Source organism: Caretta caretta, chromosome 12 (assembly GCF_965140235.1).
Source record: "Caretta caretta isolate rCarCar2 chromosome 12, rCarCar1.hap1, whole genome shotgun sequence".
Lineage (NCBI taxonomy): Eukaryota > Metazoa > Chordata > Testudines > Cheloniidae > Caretta > Caretta caretta.
In genome coordinates, this window is record NC_134217.1 from 3,588,625 (window position 1) to 3,604,521 (window position 15,897).

The window sequence follows — 15,897 nt, forward strand, 5'->3', positions numbered from 1 at the left end:
TCCCAGTCTCTATTTAAGCCTAAATTAAGTAGGTAACTTCTGGGAACTCTTCTGGCTCTATCAATCTGTTTCTTTACTTCTGCAGGTGGGTATTGTAGTTGTAAGAAAGCTTGACAGAGATCTTGTAGGTGTTTGTCTCTGTCTGAGGGGTTGGAGTACCCACCTGCAGAAGTAAAGAAACAGATTGATAGAGCCAGAAGAGTTCCCAGAAGTTACCTACTACAGGACAGGCCTAACAAAGAAAATAACAGAACGCCACTAGCGGTCACCTTCAGCCCCCAACTAAAACCTCTCCAACGCATTATTAAGGATCTACAACCTATCCTAAAGGATGACCCAACACTCTCACAAGTCTTGGGAGACAGGCCAGTCCTTGCCTACAGACAGCCCCGCAACCTGAAGCAAATACTCACCAACAACCACATACCACACAACAGAACCACTAACCCAGGAACTTATCCTTGCAACAAAGCCCGTTGCCAATTGTGCCCACATATCTATTCAGGAGACACCATCACAGAGCCTAATAACATCAGCCGCACTATCAGAGGCTCGTTCACCTGCACATCCACCAATGTGATATATGCCATCATGTGCCAGCAATGCCCCTCTGCCATGTACATTGGTCAAACTGGACAGTCTCTACGTAAAAGAATAAATGGACACAAATCAGATGTCAAGAATTATAACATTCATAAACCAGTCGGAGAACACTTCAATCTCTCTGGTCACGCAATCACAGACATGAAGGTCGCTATCTTAAAACAAAAAAACTTCAAATCCAGACTCCAGTGAGAAACTGCTGAATTGGAATTCATTTGCAAATTGGATACTATTAATTTAGGCTTAAATAGAGACTGGGAGTGGCTAAGTCATTATGCAAGGTAGCCTGTTTCCTCTTGTTTTTTCCTACCCCCCCCCCCCCCCCCAGATGTTCTGGTTTAACTTGGATTTAAACTTGGAGAGTGGTCAGTTTAGATGAGCTATTACCAGCAGGAGAGTGAGTTTGTGTGTGTATGGGGGTGGGGGGGATGTGAGAAAACCTGGATCTATGCAGGAAATAGCCCGACTTGATTATGTAAAGAGTTGTCACTTTGGATGGGCTAGCACCAGCAGGAGAGTGAATTTGTGTGGGGGGGTGGAGGGTGAGAAAACCTGGCTTTGTGCTGGAAATGGCCCACCTGTTGATCACTTTAGATAAGCTATTACCAGCAGGACAGTTGGGTGGGAGGAGGTATTGTTTCATATTCTCTGTGTGTATATAAAGTCTGCTGCAGTTTCCACGGTATACATCTGATGAAGTGAGCTGTAGCTCACGAAAGCTCATGCTCAAATAAATTGGTTAGTCTCTAAGGTGCCACAAGTACTCCTTTTCTTTTTGCGAATACAGACTAACACGGCTGTTCCTCTGAAAACTGAGTGTTGTGTTAAGCAGTGTGGGGGGCCTGAAGATATGGTGAAGAGCAGTTTGTGGGATGGCTGAGCAGAGTGATTTGTGGTACAGTTGCTAGAGTGGAGTGGGCAATTGGCTTCGGACCACATAAGGTGCCCCTTAACCCTCCCATTTCCATCCAGGTTGGGAGGTAAGACTCTGCAGATAAACTTTCAAACTTTGGGGCTGCGCTGACCAGGGACAGAGACTTTTGGGTTGTTGGGCTTTTGGGACTTCGCGTGACTTTTGGGTTGCTGGACTCAAGAACCAAAGGGAAAGAACACGGCCCAATTTGCTTGGGATGGGTTTTGCTCATGGGCTGTGTTATGAATCCTGTTGGTGGTGTTTCCCTAACATAATGCCACATTGTTTCTCTCTGTTATTAAAAGGCTTTTGCTATGCTCAGACTCTGTGCTTGCGAGAGGGGAAGTACTGCCTCTTAGAGGCACCCAGCGGGGGTGGTATGTATTTGTCCCAGGTCACTGGGTGGGGGCTCGAGCCGGTTTGCATTGTGTTAGTGGAATGGAACCCCTAGATACTGAACCCGGCCCTTGTTGCTGCCAACTCTGACGAGCAGAAGGGTTACATATTCAGGTCAGCAGTATCTTTTTTTCCTGTAGCAAATGCTAGTCAGGATGGAAAAAAACCCCTGCACCTCATTTGGTAATATTCAGCAGCTTGACACGTGGTTTCCAAAATTTTGTTTAATTCCTTTAAAAGATGTAAGAGTCATAATGAAAGGAAACCTTTGATAATATATTTTATCAATAAGCCCAATTTGTATAAAACTTAATGTAAGCCAGTGGAGATACACTAGGGATACATTTGACACTTACCTTTGTTATTACAGTACCTTAAATTATTAAAATCGAATAAGTTTTTAAAAATCTACTTAATTTTTACCATTTTTGCTGTATTTAATTTTTGCATTTTGTTAAGCTTGGTACAATGAAAGTAGCCAGGTTCAGTTTTGTTTCCAGCCAATGCCACTTCGTCCTAATGCACTAGCATGATGTGCTGTTTGGATTCCACACACTTCAAGAGAATTTTAAAATGTAAAACAAATCTCTTTTTCAATCACAGTTAGGAGTAGGTGTAGAGTCACATTTTTTGTTTTTATTATTTTAATGCCTTGCAGATCCATTTATGGATTGAAATAATACAACAGTATTTCAGTTCCTGCATGGTGTAAGTATCACAAGATCAGATCTTTTGTTATTTTGGCTCAAATAAAGAACTTCCTGAGGCACTTAATGTGGCTGTGAAAAATGTAAAATGCAAAGACCATGATATTCAGGTTTGCCCAAACACTGCTATTTTCAGTTTTAAGTTCCTGTGGCTTCCAAACTGTAATAAATAAATAAAATAATAAACTATTTTTTAAAAAAAATTCAGATTAGTGTAATGGGGCTATTCAATGAGTATGATTGTTTGTTGCTGTGAGTGTTAGGATATAGATATTCAGGCCTGCCTGTAAAGGCCTGTACTTTAAGAATTTAGGTGTATTCTTATCACTTGGCTAGTTAGAGGTATAAAAGAAAGAATCAAAATCACTGTCTGCCAATGTAAGGTCCTTCTCTTACTGTGACAGTCTGGGGCCCTGTTCTTAGGCTAAGGCCTTTGGCTAAGCGACAGAGGCAGCCATAAGCTGGGAAGCGACCGGTCACATCCTCACATTCCAAAGTAGTCACATGGAAAGAAGGTGCTATTGGGCTGTTAGGAATACAATCCTGTCCTGATAGTGCCTATCAGCTCCAGAGAAAGGAAGTGCCTAGAAAATGTAAAAGAAAATTTAGTTTGATAGCATCCTGTCTGGCAAGAACTCACTTATCAATACTGGGATGTGAAATCCTCACTTCTGTATTGTCTTGCCATTATAGTTCCCACTTTGCTATTGTTTGTCTGTATAATCTCTGTCTGGTTCTGTGATTGTTCCTGTCTGCTGTATAATTAATTTTGCTGGGTGTAAACTAATTAAGGTGGTGGGATATAATTGGTTACATAATCATGTTACAATATGTTAGGATTGGTTAGTTAAATTTTAGTAGAATGATTGGTTAAGGTATAGCTAAGAATATTACTATATAAATTAGGGGCAAACAGGAAGTAAGTTGGGATTCGGAAATAAGGAAAAGGAACTTGTATTTAAGCTTGCTGGAAGTTCACCCCAATGAACATTGAATTGTTTGCACCTTCGGACTTCGGGTATTGTTGCTCTCTGTTCATGTGAGAAGGACCAGGGAAGTGGGAGAGTGAAGGAATAAGCTCTCTAACAGTGAGGACACGGATTTTCTATTGGCTTTTAATGGCTTGCAATTAAAGGATGTAACCTGTGCACAAGGCATTGTTTGCTGTGGCCTAGACCCCTCCTAGAAACAAGACTTTTAATCTAACAACTATTATCCTTTTATGACATTTTAAATAAGGGCTTGGCTACACTTGCAAGTTACAGCGCAATAAAGGAGCCCCGAGCGCACTAGCTCACCACCCGTTCACACTGGCAAGACACGTGGAGCGCTCTGACTCCACGGCTGCTACCACTCCACCTCGGCGAGTGGAATAACGTTTGCTGCGCCCTCGCTGGACCGCCGCGACGCCAGCGTGAATGAGGCGCTCTGATCAGCCTCCGGAAACATCCCATAATCCGCTTAAGTCAAGCGGCCACTCTTGTCATAGTTTTGAACTTGTTATATGAATGCGGATATGCCCTTTCAAAGCTCCGTTTCTGACAACTGGCTGCTTATCTGCTCCGGGACAAAGGAACCATTACTGAGGAATGCTGCTTGCTTTGAGTGAGAGAGAGGTGAGGAGAGGGAGGTCAGCTGCTGTCTGAACTTTCAAGACAGTATGCTGACAAGCTCTCAGTCCCATTCTCTCTCTCCTTCCACATACACACAACACACTCCCTGTCACACTCCACCCCATCCCCTGCCTTTGAAAAGCACGTTGCAGCCACTTGCATGCTGGGATAGCTATCACAATGCACTGCTCTTTGTGGTGATGCAAGAGTTGCTAATGTGGCCTCGACAGTGCACTTCCAGCTGAGAGTTGTAAACACTCAGCAGCGTTTTCCCTGCTGTAGTCTCCGAAGGTTAATTTAACTCCCAGCGCTCTATAACTGCAAGTGTAGCCATGCCCTCAGTCATTCCAAAGGGAGTGATAAGGCTAAGATTGTCCCACTTTTCCAAAGCTGGATTTTTCAGTATTCATTCCTAAAATAAAACTCCACAAAAGAAGAAACCCAGATGTTGAAATGGGATGGAACCTGCTCCAAGTGAAGTCATTAGCTTTGACTTCTCTGGGAACAAAAATGGCTCTCTATCAGCACCGTAATGGACTAAGATGTATTCTAAGGGCACTTTTTGAGCAGGTGGGTACACAAAAGAGGGAGTGGACACAGAGACTCCTTCCTTCCCTTTGTGCACCTGTTCAAGGGGCAGCCAGAACCCCACACTTCAGATTATGGGCCAGATTTACTGTGACATTTAGGCAGTCAGCAATAACATGGTCACCAAAAACGTTGGTGGTGCAGTAATACTGCTGATAGAGACAGACTGATAGTCTTAGAAATCACTCCATCTGCAAAGAGACTATACGCCCCCCCAGGGATTTGCTTTGACAATGATAATGATTGGGGGCCTAAAGATGCAGAGAGGCATTTTTGTAAACACCACTAAGCAGGTTAGGGGCCTAGCTCCCATGATATAATAGCAGCTTCTTTGGACTCCCACCACATTTAGTCAGTAAGCTCTTTGGAGCAAGAATTGTCTTCATTGGTGTGTCTTGTACAGCTCCAAATAAAGTTGGCATGAAAAGTAAATAACAGCAGTAAAGGATAAAACTGCAATGGGTATGTAAAAGGGGCGCCATGACCTCCCAAGCTCTCCCTCATGAGTGAATGTGGCTCTGCAGTGTCCTGCCTCAGTTTCCCCCTGGATGAGGTAGTGAGGTCCCTGTAACAACTGGATCAAAGAGAAGCCAAAAAGTCTACTTTACAGCAGTATGGCTCCCTTTAATAGCCTTCTGAAATGAAGACTATATATAGTAGTTTAAAGGCTCTTACCTCAGAGCCCAGATAGAACTTCAAAGTCCCCAAAACAAAAGCATCCAGGTTCAAGCCGCAGGGGGGTAGCCGTGTTAGTCTGTATCCACAAAAACAGCGAGGAGTCCGGTGGCAGCTTAAAGACTAACAGATTTATTTGGCCATAAGCTTTCGTGGGTAAAAAACCCTCTTCTTCACATGCATCTGAAGAAGAGGGTTTTTTACCCACGAAAGCTTATGGCCAAATAAATCTGTTAGTCTCTAAGCTGCCACCGGACTCCTCGCTGTTTTTCAGGTTCAAGGAGCAGCTCCTTCTGCTGTCAGGCCTTAGGCTTGTCTGCTGCCTGGAGAGCTCTGCTGTCTTCCCCTGCTTGCTCAGCGTCCTTCCCAGGCCTCCCCGCCGCAGAGCGAGGGATCCCCCGGGCGCCCCCCCCCGCCGCCGGAGAGCGAGGGATCCCCCGGGCGCCCCCCCCACCGGAGAGCGAGGGATCCCCCGGGAGCCCCCCCGCCGCAGAGCGAGGGATCCCCCGGGAGCCCCCCCCGCCGCAGAGCGAGGGATCCCCCGGGCACCCCCGCCCCCCCCGCCGGAGAGCGAGGGATCCCCGGGCGCCCCCCCCGCCGCAGAGCGAGGGATCCCCCGGGCGCCCCCCCCGCCGGAGAGCGAGGGATCCCCCGGGCGCCCCCCCCCCGCCGCCGCAGAGCGAGGGATCCCCGGGCGCCCCCCCCGCCACCGGAGAGCGAGGGATCCCCCGGGCGCCCCCCCCCCCGCCGCCGGAGAGCGAGGGATCCCCGGATGCCCCCCCCCCGCCGGAGAGCGAGGGATCCCCCGGGCACCCCCGCCCCCCCCGCCGGAGAGCGAGGGATCCCCCGGGCACCCCCGCCCCCCCCGCCGGAGAGCGAGGGATCCCCCGGGCACCCCCGCCCCCCCCGCCGGAGAGCGAGGGATCCCCCGGGCACCCCCGCCCCCCCCGCCGGAGAGCGAGGGATCCCCGGGCGCCCCCCCCGCCGGAGAGCGAGGGATCCCCCGGGCGCCCCCCCCCGCCGGAGAGCGAGGGATCCCCCGGGCGCCCCCCCCCGCGGGAGAGCGAGGGATCCCCGGGCGCCCCCCCCCGCCACCGGAGAGCGAGGGATCCCCCAAAGCCCGGCTCGAGAACGGGGCCCGCGAGCCCGGGCGCGGCGCCGCCTTTGGAACGCACGCGCGGCAGGACCGAGCCACTACGGAACGCCGCGGGGGGCGTGTCGGCGACAGGAGACGGAGCGAGCCGCCCGACAGCGCGCAAGCGCGGCCGCGGCTCTGGGTGGGAGGGGCCACGCTCCCAGGCCGGGGCTGAGAGCGCGGCCTCGACCGGAAGAGGCGGGGCAGGGGCTGGCTTGAGAGGGGCGGGGGCCGGTTTGGGAGCGCGACCGGAACCGGAACCGCGACCGCGCGGAGTCACGTGCCCGAGCTAAGGTGGCTGCCGCCCTGTAGCGCCGCGCTCGCGCTCGCGCCCCGCCGCGCGGGCTCCTGGGGCTCCTCCCGCCCCCGCTCCGGGCCGCGAGCCGGCGGCGCCTGTCGGGCCCTGAGAGCCCCGTCCCCGGTGTGCAGCGGCGGCCGCCGGGCCGGGGCTGAGCCCGCTGGCGGCGGCGGCGGCGGCGGGAGCATGAACCCGGAGAAGGATTTCTCGCCCCTGGCGCCCAGCGTGGTGCGGGCCCTGAACGACAAGCTCTACGAGAAGCGGAAGGTGGCGGCGCTGGAGATCGAGAAGTGAGAGCCGGGCGTGAGCGGGGCCTGGGGCCGGGCTGGACCGCCAGCCTGCGCGGGGCTCCGGGGCAGCCGGGCCCTCGGGAGCCGGCCCGCAGGGGGGTCTGTGCGGCTAACCTTCAGGGCGCCAAGTGGCGGCAGGAGTGAGGATTTCAGACCGGCTGGAGCTGTGGTTAAAGCCGGGCGCTCAAACTTCAGTGTAGCTCAAGCCCCTTCTGACAACAGCAATTGCTTCACCTCCCCGGGGGAGGACGCCAAAGCCTGAGCCCAAGCCCCAGTGCTTGGGATGGGGGGCCGAGGGCTTCAGTCCCGGGGGGGGTAACGTGAGCCCTGCCCCCCGGGGCTGAGGGCAAAGCCCCAGGCCCTAACAAGTCTGACCCCAGCCCTGGCAAAACCATTAAAACGGTGTTGTGACCCACTTTGCGGCTGTGACCCACAGTTTGAGAACCACCAAGTTAAAGGACAGAGCTGTGTAAAACCTGACCCGGAAACTCCTTTCTTAACTGTATGTTCAGCATCCTCCTGAAATTCAGTGACTCTAAAGCGGGGGTTGGCAACCCTTCAGAAGTGGGGTGCTGAGTCTTCATTTATTCACTCTAATTTAAGGTTTCGCGTGCCAGTAATACATTTTAGCATTTTTAGAAGGTCTCTTTCTATAAGGCTATATAATATATAACTAAACTATTGTATGTAAAGTAAATAAGGTTTTTAAAATGTTTAAGAAGCTTCGTTTAAAATTAAATTAAAATGCAGAACCCCCCGGACCGGTGGCCAGGACCCGGGCAGGGTGACTGCCACTGAAATCAGCTTGTGCACTGCCTTTGGCATGCGTGCCATAGGTTGCCTACCCCTGCTCTAAACACAAAAGCATTTTCGGGAGCTTGAAACTAACCAAACAGTAATGCTCAAGTTTCACTGTTGGAACATGGGTGGAGTGCTCAAATCAGAGCATCATGGGTGAAAAATCAGTTACATTACATAACTGGAGATTCAAAACCATAAAACCTCTAGTGATGCAATAAAGAATTTATTGCTCTGCTTGTCTTTAAATCGCTCATCAGCGTAAGGTACTGTGCAATGGAAACCAGAGGACACTTTTGCTTCTTGCACGGAAATGGAAATTTGTCTAGCTCTCTAAGTATTGATGTGTTCCTTTTCCATAGTGCACATTTGACAGGAAATTAAACTGTCTTAATCTTTAGGGTGCTGGGGGGGCGTGTTATAGACATTTCTTATTGTTTTTTGGCTGAGATCTTATAGGATGGTAACATGTTAAGTGCAGATGGTTACTTTGGTTCTAATTTTGTGCAGTCGTCTTTACTTCTCTGCCCACTCTACTTATTCCAGTATAAGCTTTCTTTGTGCTCTCACATATGCCTTCACTCCCCACCCCTAAGGCAGCATCATACCCTTTTCGCTCACTTTCTCGACCCTTCCAAGCAGTTGCAGTGTGTGGGATTTGATATCCCAGGCCTAGGTGGTAATCTTCCAAAGACTTGATTACAGTAGCATGCTTTGTAATTCAGGACCACCACAATTTCCAACAGTGGTGAAGTGCGGCTCTGAAGCCCGTGTACTACAGAGGTAGCCAATGCTGGCAGGGCTGAGCATTGTCAATATCAAGTGTCTAGCAGCAACGCTGAAGAGAGCTCAGAAACCACTTTAAGTGGGTTGTCAGAATCTAGCATGTTTAAGGACAGAAGGAGGCCTCAAAAGCTATGTCTTGCCGCTGGGGGAATGCTGCTCAACTGTACAATGCAGAAATTAATGTTGTGTGTGCAGAATTTCCTCCGCCCCAGAAATAGGCTGCAGAGCTGTTGGCTGCCACTAGGAGCTGCTGGACCCAACAGAGCCCAACTCACAATAGAAGACAAGGTGAGGGGGAGGGAAACAGGAGGATTCCCAGCAGCTGCAGTTCCTAGTATGGCCTGAAGGAAGGTGGTGGTGGCATGCAGGAAACTCTGGATCTCGGGGGGGGGGGGGTAGGTAGAGGGTGTGAGTGTCTGGGCTAGGCTGGGCTGTGGCTGGTCTCTGGGGATGAGGGGGTATGAGTTTCTGTTCCTGCGGGGCTTCAGCTGGGCTCGGGGCTGGGGGGGGGGGGGGATGTGAGTGGCTGGGCTCAGGGGAAGGCCCTATGGCTGAGCTCTGGGAAGGGGTGAGAGTGGCTGGCCCACCGGTTGGGCTTGGGGGAGGGGGAAGGGCAGAGAAACAGGAACTGGGTTTTCACGGGGATTTCTTTAATTTTCTACTCCTGTTACAGACATACTTGCTGAGAGGTGTTTTGAAATAAATTACCACAATAATTGAAACTGGTGTGATTATATAGTGTTATTGACCAATAACATTTTCAGAATTTTACAGGATTTTTAATTTTTTGATGCAAAATTCCCCCAGGGGTAAAATCTAGATCAGTCCTCCCTGCGATAGCATTTGTACTTCACAGGATGTTTTTAATGTATAAAATCGTGTCTGACTCACCTCTTTATCCCTTTTGATAATAGTTGCTACTAGCACTGCTCTGAGTATCTTAACTCTGCACTGGTCATCTCTGACACATGTTGAATTGGAGTTGTCATGAACTGGAGCTGGGGCTTTGTCTACACTGTCATTTACATCAGTGTAACTTATGTCGCTCAGGTGTGTGAATAAGCCACACCCCTTCCTCCCAGTGACAGACTTAAGTGTCGATGTGGACAACGCTAAATATCAGTGGGAGAGCTCCAGCCGACCGAGCTACTGTTGCTCCTGCTCGTTGGGGGTGCATTAATTATGTTGACAGAGCTCAGCTTAGAGTGGCTACACCAGAGAGCTAACAGTGGTGCAGTTGCATCTGTGCAAGTTGTAAGCTCTAGTGTAGCCATACTTAAGTGTAAGGTGGTTTCTTTTCTTTTTTTTGTGCTGCTGTATTATGAATAAAGAATCAGGGGGTTGCTGTTTTAGTCTGTATCCACAAAAACAACAAGGAGTCCGGTGGCACCTTAAAGGCTAACAGATTTATTTGGGCATAAGCTTTCATGGGTAAAAACCCACTTCCATGCATCTGAAGAAGTGGCTTTTTACCCACGAAAGCTTATGCCCAAATAAATCTGTTAGCCTTTAAGGTGCCACTGGACTCCTTCTTCTTTTTATGAATAGAGAAGGCCCTGCAAGGTTTGCAATCCTCCTCTTTCCCCACCGCCAAATATTTTCCCTTTTTTTTTTTTTTTGCATTAGAAATTCATGTTTTTTCTGCCACAAGGCTCTATCCTGAAAAGTAGTGAAACTGGCATCTCAAGTGTCGAGTAAAAGTTGAACTGAGAGGATGGGATTTCTAGACAGATTGCTTACTTCAAACTATTTTATCAGGAATACTTAATTGACAGGAAACCTTTAAGACTCTACTAAAGATTGAACAGCTCTGCCCCCTTCAAATAAAAGGTCTCAATAAATCTGGCAGGGGGACCCAAAGAAATTCCATTAGCACAGCAGGGACAGCCCAGCTAATGGCTATCAACAGGCTCGGCAGAAATCAATTTTTAAATAATTTTGACAGATCTGTTTATTTTTAGGCAGCTTTTTCCATTTTAGTTTATTTAAATGTGGGAATTTATAGTTGTGGGAAATTATGGGGGATCAGAAAGTGGGGAGGGGCAGACAATAATTATTTAATGAGCGGAGACATTGAGATTCCAAAAGTTAAAGCTTTATAACCAATAAATCACAAACTTTCATAGATTCTTAGGTCAGAAGGGTCACCTAGTCTGATCACCTAGTCTGACCTGTATAGCACAGGCCAGTAAATTTCTCCAAAATATGCCCTAGCCATTATCTTTTAGAAAAACATCCAATCTTGGTTTAAAAATTGTCAGTAATAGAGAATCCACCACGACCCTTGCTACATTGTTTCAATGGTTAATTACTCTCAGGATTAAACATTTGTGCCTTGTTTCCAGTCTGAATTTGTCTAGCTTCAACTTCCAGCCATTGGATCATGTTAGATCTTTCCCTGCTAGATTGCAGAGCTCATTATTGAATATTTGTTCCTCATTTAGGTACTTTTAGGCTGTAATCAAATCACCCATGAACCTTCTGTTTGCTAAGCTAAATAGATTAAACTCCTTGAGTCTGTCACTATAAAAGTTGTTTTCTGATCCCTTAATCATTCTTGTGGCTCTTCACTGAACCCTGTCCAATTTGTCAACATCCTTTTTGAGCTGTGGACACCAGAACTGGACACAGTAGTCTAGTAGCGTTCGTACCAGTGCCAAATAGAGATTAATATAACCTCTCTACTTGCAGTTGAAATTCCCGTTTATGAATCATAAGATTGACTATACTGGGTCAGACCAGTGATCTGTCTAGCCCACTACCCTGTCTTCTAACAGTGGCCAGTACCAGATGATTCAGAGGGAATGAAGAAAACAGGGAATGGATCACTCGAAATTGCCCTGTCATCCACTCCCAGCTTCTGGAGGTTTAGGGACACTGAGTATGTGGAGTTGCATCCTTGATCATTAAAATATGATTTAGTCAGGGATTCTGTGACTTCACCGGACCCCTGTGACTGCTTTGGCTTCAGCTGTTAGCAGCAGAGACTGCAGCTGTGCCCCCTCTCCCCCATGGCAGTGGGGTTCAGGCTTTCAGTCCCCTGTCCCCCCGGGAGAGGGGCTCCAATTGTCATTCCTCCACCCACTCTCCAGCCCTGCCCCCTGGTTAAGTCACAAAGTCCACGGTCTCCTGTGAATTTTTGTTTATTGCCCATGACCTGTCCGTGACTTTTACTAAAAATAACCGTGACAAAAACGTAAGCTTACTGATCATATTGGCTAATAGCCATTGATGGATCCATGAACTTATGTAATTCTTTTTTGAACCCAGTTGTACTTTGGATGAGTTCCACAGGTTGACTGTGCATTGTGTGAGGAAGTACGTACTTTGGTTTGTTTTTAAACCTGCTGCCTATTAATTTCATTGGGTGACCCCTAATTCATGTGTTATGTAAAGAGGTAAATAACACTTCCCTATTCACTTTCTCCACACAGTCATGATTTCATAGACCTCTGTCCTATCTCCCCCTTAGTCGTCTCTTTTCTAAACTGAACAGTCCCAGTCTTTTTAATCTCCCTTCATATGGAACCTGTTCCACACCCCTAATGAATTTCATAGCCCTTCTCTGCACCTTTTCCAATTCTAATATCTCTCAGGTGAGGCAGTGTTTAACATGTGGGTGGATCATGGATTTATTTAATGGCATTATGATATTTTCCCTCCTCTACTGATTGTCGGGGACAGTTCCTCAGATTTGTCATCAAAAAAGAACGGCTCAAGTGTGGGGATCTCTCCTATGTCCTTGGCTCGGTGAAGACCAATGCAAATAATTCATTTAGCGTCTCTGTAACAGCCTCATTTTCCCTGAGTGCTCCTTTACCACCTTGATTTTCCAGTGGCTCCACTCACTGTTGGCAGCCTTCCTTCTTCTATCTACTTACAAAATCTAACAGCTAAATTTTTTTATCCTTAGGTAGTTGCTCTTCAAATTATTTTTGGCCTGCCTAATTATACTTTTACCACTTGACTTGCCAGAGTTTATGTTCCTTTCTATTTTCCTCAGTATATGATATGAGTGTGATGGGTTATCACCCCTGGGATTCAGTCTGGGACTGGGGTCCACTGAGCCCCCTGACGTACCAGCCTGGGCTCCCTCTCACACTTCACTACTGTCACCAGCTGCAAAGCCCTCCAGCCTGCACTCTCACCACCATACATATCGGTAGGGACACACCCAGCTGCAGTTACATGCAGGCTCTCTGACCAACCCCTGCATATGAAGGCTACAGCCAAGGCAACTCCCAGCTCCCTAGGTGCGCACCCCCTCTGGAGGGTAAACCCCAAATTATACCATCTTTTGCTGCACAGGGAACTGTACATTGTAAGCTCATAAAATTTGCCCCCTCCCTCAATGTGGAGAGGAATATGCTACAGCCTCTTGTATGCTTCATTCCAACTCACTGGTTTAGATAAAGCAAAAACAAGTTTATTAACTTGTTAACAAGTTTATTACCTAAAGATAGATTTTAAGTGATTACCTAGCAAATAAACAAAATGCAAACTTAGCTTAATAAATAGATTGGATATCAATAGCAGATTCTCACCCTAAGAGATGATGCGGGCAGGCTGCAGATTCTTAAGGGGCAAGACTGCACTTGCTTTAAGTTTAGAATCCCCAGATGTTTCGTTTCACAGGCTAAAAATCTCTTTTAGCCTGGGTCCAGCACTTCCCCCAGTTCAGTCTTTGTTCCTCAGGTGTTTCTAGGAGTCTTCTTGAGTGACAAATGATGTCATTCCTTGCCTTATATAGCATGTGGTGGGAACACTTTGTTTCAAAGCTTGGTTCCCAGACTAGTCTGTGTCAAAATACTGACATCCAAAGATGGAGCCTCGAGACATGTGGTCTCATCATGTGTCCTTGAAGAGTCATAGCAGCCGTTACTTGGAGGCTGTCTGTAGCCTTCACAGGAAGGCTCACCAGGTGGGAGATAAGCTTCTCCTAAGGCCTATTGTGTTTTCCTCATGGCCCATTGCCCTTAATAGGTCCTTCCCCACTCACTATCTAGCCTGAAAGCATCTTGTCTAGTGGGTATTACCCAGGTGTAACTACATTTGAAAGACAGTTACACAGTCAACATTCATAACTTCAGGCACAAAAATGATACATGCATACAAATCTGATAATCATATTAGGCAATTCATTACTTTTCCAATGATGCATCACATGACTTATCTTGCATAAAATACATCATAATTATGATGTATTTTACTCCTAATAATATCACTGAAGAATATGGGGTGCAGTGTCACAATGACTTCCAATTTTTACAGATTGTCTTTTTTTTCCTCTAACCATATCTTTTACTTTGTTTAGCCAGAGCAGCATTTTTTTGGTCCTTGTGGTTTTTTGTTTTGGTGGGAGAAGGGGTATACATTTAGTTTGAACAGACATTTTACCATTGACTGTTCCTTTTAGCTTCTCTTTAACTGGCTTCTTCATTTTTGTGTAGTTCCCCTTTTAGACGTTAAATGCTACTACCATGGGTTTATTTGGCATTTCGCTCCCCCCCTCCCCCAAGTGTGTTAAGTTTACTTTATGGTCTCTATTACTGAGTGGGTCAGCTATATTCACCTCTTAGCTCAGATCCTGTGTTACTCTTAGGACTAAATTGAGAATCATAGAATATCAGGGTTGGAAGGGACCTTAGGAGGTCATCTAGTCCAACCCCCTGCTCAAAGCAGGACCAATCCCCAATTTTTGCCCCAGATCCCTAAATGGCCCCCTCAAGGACTGAACTCACAACCCTGGGTTTAGCAGGTCAGTGCTCAAACCACTGAGCTATCCCTCCCCCCATCGCCTCAGCCCTTGTGGGTTCCAGGACAAGCTGCTCCAAGAAGCAATCTGACTTTAATAGCTTCTGTTTAACATTCTCCAGAGATACTAGTGGAATGGAAACAGTGTTGCCATCAATGTATCAGTTATCTTTTTTCCCAAATATAGAACAGAAATACTGAACACTTCTACCTTTTTTGCATTATTATTGATTGATCCACCATTTCTGTCTAGTAATGGACCAATACCATTGTCAGGATTCTTTGTCTTCCTAATATATTTTAAAAACTCCTTTTATTCTCTTTAAGTTTGCTCACCAGTGACTTCTCCTTATGTCCCTTTGCGTCCCTTATCAATTTTCTACAGTTCCTAAATTCTGATTTATATTCATTACTTTAAACTTCCCTTTCTTACATCTGATATATATTATTCTTTTATATATACTACTGTCTTCACTTGCACTCAGAACCCAGTTGGTTTTTAACCAGCACAGCCGCCTTCTTCCATGCAGTAAGGTGTTCTTAAAAGATCCCCAATCATCGTTTACATTTTTTCTGATTAAATACTTCCTCCCTGGTTATTTGTTTAATAATTGTTTTCAGCTCTTTCAAAGTCATGTCAAAATTTTGACCTTAAATCAAACTCCAAGAAATTCTCAAGCAATATTTTTCTTTTGCCTATCTGTAAATTTGATTGTTGTTGGAAATATTTTTTGTTGGTTTGTGCATGTACCACGAAATCAATGTTTATCGACATTTACCTATAAAAATCAAATGCTTCCAAGCCTGGATACGAACAAGCTCTGGGATCAAGGGTCTAATGTTCTGTGAGAGAAGCATGAAAAAGTGGGTATAGGGAATGCAGGCCAGGGAAAATGATGCTTGGTAATGCCAACACTCCCCCTGCTTGTTTAAATCAACATGACACTGATCTTTCTAAGCAGCTGACTTGGCTAGTGAAAGCAACTCCCCCAGTTTCTCAAATATGAAATGCAGACTTTATGCTGGGTGTAGGCTACGAACATGAAAGCAGCCTTTTCCCCAAGGCTGTGTCTGAGTGTCTGAGAAATCTTTATGGTTCCATCTTTTGAGAAGATGGACTGCATGTTTAGTCTCCGTTAAAGTCCTCATCGCTTATGGTAGCGCTGTGGCTGAACTCCAGACCTTTCCTATAATTCTGCTTTTCTGCTGTCTACTGAATATCCCCTACAAGAATTGCTTATTAAAGGTAATCTATGACAAGTTTGTTTACATTTCTGGGAGATAATGCTGCTGGCTTCTTGTTTACAATGTCACCTGAAAGTGAGAACAGGTGTTCACGTG

The 15,897-nt window shown here is 46.9% G+C and overlaps 1 protein-coding gene across 8 annotated transcripts in view; it reads left to right on the forward strand.

Moving 5' to 3' along the window:
• Positions 1–6,970: 6,970 nt before the first annotated feature.
• Positions 6,971–15,897, forward strand: part of VAC14 (VAC14 component of PIKFYVE complex) — a 202,426-nt gene continuing 193,499 nt past the window's right edge. For 3 of the 8 annotated variants that reach the window (XR_007352304.2, XR_007352305.2, XM_048816827.2), the window contains exon 1: positions 6,972–7,218. Coding sequence is in view for 5 of the 8 variants with exons in the window: in XM_048816827.2 (XP_048672784.1) it covers positions 7,115–7,218 (104 nt within the window). In the remaining 3 variants the exon portion in view is untranslated. Of the gene's footprint in view, positions 7,219–15,897 lie in introns of all 8 variants that reach the window. The other 5 variants (XR_007352308.2, XM_048816826.2, XM_075118268.1 and 2 more) reach the window with 5 other exon arrangements.